This window comes from Nicotiana tabacum, chromosome 16 (assembly GCF_000715075.1).
Source record: "Nicotiana tabacum cultivar K326 chromosome 16, ASM71507v2, whole genome shotgun sequence".
NCBI classification, from domain to species: Eukaryota; Viridiplantae; Streptophyta; class Magnoliopsida; order Solanales; family Solanaceae; genus Nicotiana; species Nicotiana tabacum.
The window spans coordinates 42622741-42630132 of record NC_134095.1 but is presented as its reverse complement, the minus strand read 5'-3'; the positions used below and the strand labels follow the sequence as shown (position 1 = coordinate 42630132).

General features: G+C 38.9%; 2 protein-coding genes across 2 annotated transcripts; both read right to left on the bottom strand.

The window, feature by feature from the left end:
* Positions 1-963: 963 nt before the first annotated feature.
* Positions 964-2801, bottom strand: LOC107798754 (MDIS1-interacting receptor like kinase 2-like). The gene is made up of 2 exons (XM_075232767.1): positions 1697-2801; positions 964-1578 (listed from the first exon to the last, which is right to left on the bottom strand). The coding sequence occupies exons 1-2, from the start codon at positions 2799-2801 to the stop codon at positions 1466-1468; spliced, it is 1218 nt and encodes a 405-aa protein (XP_075088868.1). The 3' UTR covers positions 964-1465.
* A 205-nt stretch (positions 2802-3006) lies between these two features.
* Positions 3007-4084, bottom strand: LOC142170676 (uncharacterized). Its single transcript, XM_075232769.1, has one exon. It carries the CDS (start codon positions 3829-3831, stop codon positions 3007-3009), a length of 825 nt encoding a protein of 274 aa, XP_075088870.1. The 5' UTR covers positions 3832-4084.
* Between the last annotated feature and the right edge of the window lie 3308 nt (positions 4085-7392).

Genomic DNA, 7392 nt, shown 5'->3' with positions numbered 1-7392 from the left:
TCTTAGTGCCCAAGCCTTTAGAGCCGCCCCTGGTTAGCAGCATTAAAGACAACATGACCATGGATTAATTCTCTTCCATTATCATCTCTTCTTTTGTTTCACGTAAATCCGTTATCATCTATGTTGTATGGACTCGCCAAAATGTTGATGCACCCTTGTCGGATCCTCCAAAAATATACTAATTTTGGAAGATACATTTTCGAAGAGTCTGAGCAACAGAAGTTATGTTAAGGATAATTTTGGAAGTTATCACTTATTCATCCATGAAATTAGGCATAGATGATGGAGATATGTTAATGGATATAATCTCTAATTGCAAACTCAGTCCATTTAAGGATGATTAACAGAAAATGAATCGTTATTTTTATGAAAAAAAGAAAAAAGAAAAGAAAAGGAGTTTTAACTCCCCCAACACAGACACACAAAATTTGAGCAGACTTTTTTCGTGTGGAACAATTTTCGCTTACACTGGTTTTGATTATTTGCCAATGTTTTGAGCACTAATTCACTGGAAAAAACAATTGTAGGACAGATTTAGCCTCAACAATTGAAATTCTATCACTTGGCTTGAAGCTGTTATTCTTTTTCTTAAGTCATCAAAACTTTTGCTCCTGCATAAATTCTAGAACAGTCAGAAACAACATAAAGCGCTGCAGCTTGAAGTCTTGACCTTGACTCGAGGCAAAAGAAGCAGAAGAAAAGCAAAGAAATTTCTTTTACTGGTACTCAAGTTAAATATTTCCACTATTTTACAACTGCAATATCTGTTTAAAGAGACATTTATTGCATGTTTATAGAGAAATTAGTTTGACACATGATCCTCTCTACTTTCATCTTTAAGATATCATTTTGTTGGCATGCATTGCGATTGCAGTGTATAATCAAATGTTAGAAGCATTATGCCGTTAAAGATTTTTCACGAGCTACCAGAACTATGCAAAGTAATACAACTAACATCATTACTTGCTACTTAGCAAACGTGAAACTCGTTTATTACTTATTGGCACAAGAAAATTAAAGTATATAGTACATGATATTGCCCGTATATATATATACACATACTCTGGTACAAGAGCTCAGAATCCTTCAGGTTGAAACTAAACTAAATAAGCATTAAGCACACTAACAACAGTACAACACACAAATACTAGTCCCAGTAATAATTTTGTCTTGGAACTTCTCACTAATTTCTTATTCTTGCTTCACAACCACTTGGCATCAAACTCTTTTCCATACACAAACACCTTATATCTCGAGGAAGCTTTTCGCCTTCATGGAGGTTATCCGATAACCAGGTGGATCCATTGACAACATATGGGAGATGAAGTGCATTGTTGACCTTGATTTTGGAGTTTCCAGCAAACAAGAGCTCGCTAGCTTGATCATAAAAGCCAAAACCTCTTTTACTTCATCTTCAGGATTTGGAAGGCGTTCATCAAGCAAATCGCTAAGCTGCACATGATCTCTAGTCGATGAATTTGCAAACAGAGAAATGTATTCCCTTGATTATCTCCAATGCTAATACTCCAAAGCTATAGACATCACACATTTCTGTAACCTTCATTGTGTAGGCAAGCTCTGAAAAAATACAGTTCCCAAAGAAGTATTAACTACTTAAACGTGTAAATGAGATAAAAACAGTATAGAGTTCACCTTGAATTCATGAATTGAGAAAAGATAAAGAGGAAAATCTTACCTGGTGCAACGTAGCCATATGTGCCTGCAAGTGCAGTACAATTGGATGATTCTGGCTTGAGAAGCTTTGCTATTCCGAAGTCTGAAACACGAGCTTCATACTCAGAATCAAGCAAAATATTATTGCTTGATATGTCTCGATGAACAATTGGTGGCGAACAATCCTGGTGCATGTAAGATAAAGCAAAAGCAACACCTTTGATGATATTCACCCTCTTAAGCCAATCCAATTTCTTGGACTCTATTTCATTGCTCAAGATACTAAACAAACTCCCTCTCTCCACGTACTCGTAAACTAAGAACGAGTGTTTTGCATTCGAACAAAAGCCATAGAGTTTCACAATGTTCCGATGCTTAATCCCATTCAATGCATTGACCTCATTCGTGAAGCTTTTGCAATGTGTATTCGGAAATGAGGAATGAAATCTCTTCACAGCTATACTACCTAATGATGGAAGGTTTACTTTGTAAACGCTTCCCTCCCCTCCCTGCCCGATGCAAAATGTTGCATCAAACTCCTTTGTGGCGTTTAAGATATCCGTGTACAATGCCTTGCCATCTAACAAGGATATCGAAAACAAACCATCATCCCGTCTTTCAATGTCTCTAACTCTTCTTCTTTCATCACACATTAGCAGAACACCAATGAAAGTACAGAGAAGTACTAGTGCTCCCATAATAGGAAGTACAGTGACGAGGATGAGTTTACTTCTTGAGTGCTTCTTCACCATAGAAGATGGCCTTTCGCAAGGCTGGGATCCTGTTACATTGCCACAAAGACCTCTATTACCTTCTAATGATGCATTCATAAAAGCTTCATTATTCGGTATTGGACCTTCCAACTCATTGTATGACAATATGACATAACCTGTCAAACTTTTAAATTCTTTAGGAATGCGGCCAGAGAGGTGATTGTGGGAAAGATTGATGATTTCCAAGTCCTGCAAGTGGGCTAACTGAGGGGGTATTTCTCCATCAAGAAGATTATGACTCAAATCAAGCAGATTAAGGTGAGTTATCCTTCCTATCTCCATCGGAATTTTCTGGCCAAATCTGTTGTTGCTCAGGTTCAAGTGAATCAGCTTCATGTAATCTCCGATAAACATCGGGATTGACCCATTAAATACATTGTCTGACAAATCAAGGGTTTCTAACTTTGATTTGATGAAAGATCAAGTCCTAGTAGCCCTCTTAGGTTTCCAATCTCTGGCGGTATGTTGCCACTAATGTTATTTCTGGCTATCCGCAGATCAGTCAAATTCTCGCATTTTCCCCAGTTGCTGCTGAGTTCACCATGAAAATCATTTTCACTCAATTAATAAATTGAAGCTCTGGATAGATACCAAAAGCTTCAGATAAGTTCCCGGTGAAACTGTTGTTATCAAAGCGAACCCTTTTGAAACTCGAGCACTTGCTCAAGCTTCTTGGAATTGGCCCTGACAGCTTGTTACTATTCACCGTGAAGTTCTCAAGTTTCCCACCTTGGCAAGGATTCTCAGGCAAATGGCCTAAAAATTGGTTTTCATCCATTTCCAGCACAACCAAGTTATCCAAATAGGCAAGTGCTGGTGGAATGGAACCCGAAAGTTTATTGTCCCGGAGAAACAGAGTTTGCAAGTTTCTCAGATTGCCCAAGGAAGCTGGAATTGACCCAGTAAGTTGATTACTGGATAATTGCACATCAGTGAGGTTTTTCAAATTCCCCAACTTACTAGGAATGGAACCAGAAAGTTGGTTATAGTAAAGGTGCAAGAGTTGGAGCTCAGTTAAGTCACCTATTGTTTTGGGAATTGGACCAGAAAGACTGTTATTGTAGAAGCTTAAACTCTGAAGTGACTTCATCTTTCCAATTTCAACAGGAATGGGACCAGACAATTCATTAAGGAAAGCATTGAACACTTTGGCTTTGATCAAGTTACCTATTTCTGGAGGAATATGACCTGTTAACTGGTTTGTATCGAGATAAGCTTCAACAAGATTAACGAGTTTCCCTATTGCTGCTGGAATGGAGCCAGAAAGCTGGTTCTTATAAAGAGACAAAGAAGACGGGTTGTTCAAATTCCCCAATGAAGCAGGAATTGAACCATTTAGAGAGTTATTATTGTTGAAGTTTGGCAAAATGCCAAAGTCCCACATTGGTTGGGAGTTAAGTTTGGGGAGGATTTTTCCCCTATAAAAGAAGGCCTAATGTTTAGGATTGAAACACACCTCTCATTTGCCTTCTCATCTGTTTAAGGCATTTGTATCTTCTTTTTTAGTATTATTTCACTTGTATTTTTGGAGTGAAATAAAATATTGGTTGTGTCCGAGGAGTAGGCAAAATTAGCCGAACCTCGTAAATTCTGGTGTTCCCTTTATTGTTGTTTTATTGTCTTATTTATTATTTGGTGGCTGTCATAATTTTTGGTATAGTAGTTGTGACTTATTCACACTATATACATTTGGCTTCCGCAACAATTGGTATCAGAGCCAAGGTACTGTCTAAGTATGCTCTGTGGTTGCAGCATAGTCTGATCTTCCACATCAGAAAAGATTTATCTTGGTAACTGAGTCAAGGTTCTGTCTGAGTATGCTCTGTAGTTGCAGCTTAGTCTGATCTTCTACATCAGAAAGGAAATAATCTTGATTTGTGTCGTCAGCTATTAAATAATATTTGTGTCAAATATGGGGGACAATAAACAAGAAGAATCTACATCAAGTGTCAACAATACGTCATCATTGGCATCTTCGCTTATGACAAGAATTGTGTCAAATGCGAAATTTGCGGTAGAAATTTTTGACGGGTCCGGACATTTTGGGATGTGGCAAGGCGAGGTTCTAGATGTCCTTTTTCAACAAGGGTTAGATCTGGCCATTGAAGAAAAGAAACCAGATGTTATTGGAGAAGAAGATTGGAGAATTATCAACCGTGTTGCTTGCGGTACCATTCGATCCTACCTTGCTAGAGAGCAGAAATATCCATACACAAAGGAAACTTCTGCAAGTAAATTATGGAAAGCACTGGAGGATAAATTTTTGAAGAAAAACAGTCAAAATAAATTGTACATGAAGAAGAGACTGTTTCACTTCACCTATGTTCCTGGTACCACGATGAATGAACATATCACCAGTTTCAATAAGTTGGTCACAGATTTGCAAAATATGGATACAACTTATGATGATGGTGACTTGGCCTTAATGTTGTTGGCGTCACTTCCTGATGAGTACGAGCACCTTGAAACTACTCTACTCCATGGAAATTACGAAATTTCTCTCAGAGAAGTTTGTTCAGCTTTGTACAGCTATGAACAAAGAAAGCGAGAAAAACAGAAGGGCGGAGAAGGAGAAGCACTATTTGTGAGGGGTCGTCCTCAAAATCAAACGAGGACAAAGAAGGGAAGATCCAAGTCAAGATCCAGACCCAGCAAAGATGAATGTGCCTTTTGTCGAGAAAAAGGGCACTGGAAGAAAGACTGTCCGAAGTTGAAGAATAAGGCCAAACATAACAATGGAAAGGCCATTATGGATTCAAATGTAGCTGATTGTGATGATTCAGACTTCTCATTAGTTACAACAGAGTCATCAACATCATCAGACATATGGTTGATGGACTCGGCTTGTAGCTATCATATGTGTCCCAACAGGGACTGGTTCATGGAATTTCAAGAAGGAGAATATGGAGTCATCCACACAGCGGATAACAGCCCTCTTACCTCATATGGCATTGGTTCAATACGATTAAGGAACCATGATGGAATGATCAGAACATTGATAGATGTTCGATATGTACCGGATTTGAAGAAGAATCTCATCTCTGTGGGAGCCCTAGAATCAAAAGGGTTCAAAATCATTGCAGAAAATGGAGTGATGAGAGTATGCTCCGGTGCACTAGTGGTAATGAAGGCTAATCGGAAGAATAATAATATGTATCGCTATCGTGGAAGTACAGTTATTGGGACAGCGACAGTGACATCCAGTGACGACAAAGAGGCAGAAGCAACCAAGCTATGGCACATGCGCTTGGGACATGCTGGAGGAAAATCCTTGAAAACTCTATCAGATCAAGGATTGTTAAAAGGAGTAAAGGCTTGCAACTTGGAGTTTTGTGAGCATTGTGTCAAAGGGAAACAGACAAGGGTTAAATTTGGTACAGCGATCCATAATACTAAAGGCATTTTGGATTATGTACACTCTGATGTTTGGGGTCCTTCCAAAACACCTTCATTGGGTGGGAAGCACTATTTTGTAACCTTTGTTGATGATTTTTCTCGAAGAGTGTGGGTGTATACAATGAAAAACAAAGATGAAGTGCTGGGAATTTTTCTCAAATGGAAGACGATGGTGGAGAATCAAACAGGCAGGAGGATCAAGTGTATTCGCACAGACAATGGAGGTGAATACAAAAATGATCATTTCAATAAGGTCTGTGAAAATGATGGCATCATCCGACACTTCACTGTTAGACATACACCACAACAGAATGGAGTGGCAGAACGTATGAACCGGACCTTGCTGGAGAAGGTACGGTGTATGTTGTCCAATGCTGGCTTGGGCAAAGAATTTTGGGCTGAGGCAATTACATATGCATGTCACCTCATTAATCGTCTACCATCTGCTGCTATTGATGGCAAAACACCATTTGAAAAATGGTACGGAAAACCTGCTGTAGATTATAACTCTTTGCACGTGTTTGGCTCAACTGCATATTATCATGTGACGGAGTCAAAATTGGATCCAAGGGCAAAGAAGGCTATTTTTATGGGAATTACTTCTGGAGTCAAAGGATATCGCTTATGGTGCCCTATGACAAAGAAAGTAATATTCAGTAGAGATGTTACCTTTGATGAATTTGCTATGGTAAATAAGGTAACAGAAGATACCAAACAAAATGAAGGTGCTTCTAAGCAGGTGGAGTTTGAGGGAAAATTTATTTTTCCTACACAAGAAGCAGAGGAGGAAACAAATGAAGATTACCCTCTGGAAGGAGAGCCAGTAGAGGAGATTCCAACTCAGGAATCTCAACAACAACTTGAATCAATAGCAACCAACAGGCCAAAAAGAACAATAACGAAACCTGTTCGTCTCATAGAGACGGTTGCTTGTGCAACCTCAATTGTAGCTGATGATGTTCCTACTACTTATAAAGACGCTGTCCAAAGTTCAGAAGAAGATAAGTGGAGGATTGCCATGAATGATGAAATACAGTCCCTTCATCAGAATCATACATGGAGATTGGCCAATCTCCCGAAGGGAAAGAAAGCAATTGGGTGCAAATGGGTATTTGCAAAGAAGGAAGGATTTCCTAACCAAGTAGATGTTCGCTACAAAGCAAGATTGGTGGCCAAAGGATATGCTCAAAAGGAGGGAATTGATTACAATGAAGTGTTTTCTCCAGTTGTAAAACATTCCTCCATTAGAATTATGTTGGCTTTGGTAGCACAATTGGATTTGGAACTAGTTCAGATGGATGTAAAAACTGCGTTTTTACATGGAAACTTGGAGGAGGAAATCTACATGACTCAGCCAGAAGGATTCAAAGTTGCTGGAAAAGAAAATATGGTGTGCAAACTTGAAAAATCGTTGTACGGATTGAAACAATCTTCTAGACAATGGTACAAGCGATTTGACGAGTTTATGTTGCGGCAAGGGTACAAGAGAAGCAAATACGATCATTGTGTGTATTTGCACAAGCTTAAAGATGGTTCCTTTGTATATCTT

Bases quoted from the DNA above. Each gene is read 5' to 3' on its own strand.
- LOC107798754 (XM_075232767.1), bottom strand. From the start codon at position 2,801: ATGTTTATCGGAGATTACATGAAGCTGATTCACTTGAACCTGAGCAAC. The intron at 1,579-1,696 runs GTAAGATTTTCC...GTATTTTTTCAG, and splicing joins ATATGGCTACGTTGCACCAG to AGCTTGCCTACACAATGAAG.
- LOC142170676 (XM_075232769.1), bottom strand. From the start codon at position 3,831: ATGTGGGACTTTGGCATTTTGCCAAACTTCAACAATAATAACTCTCTA.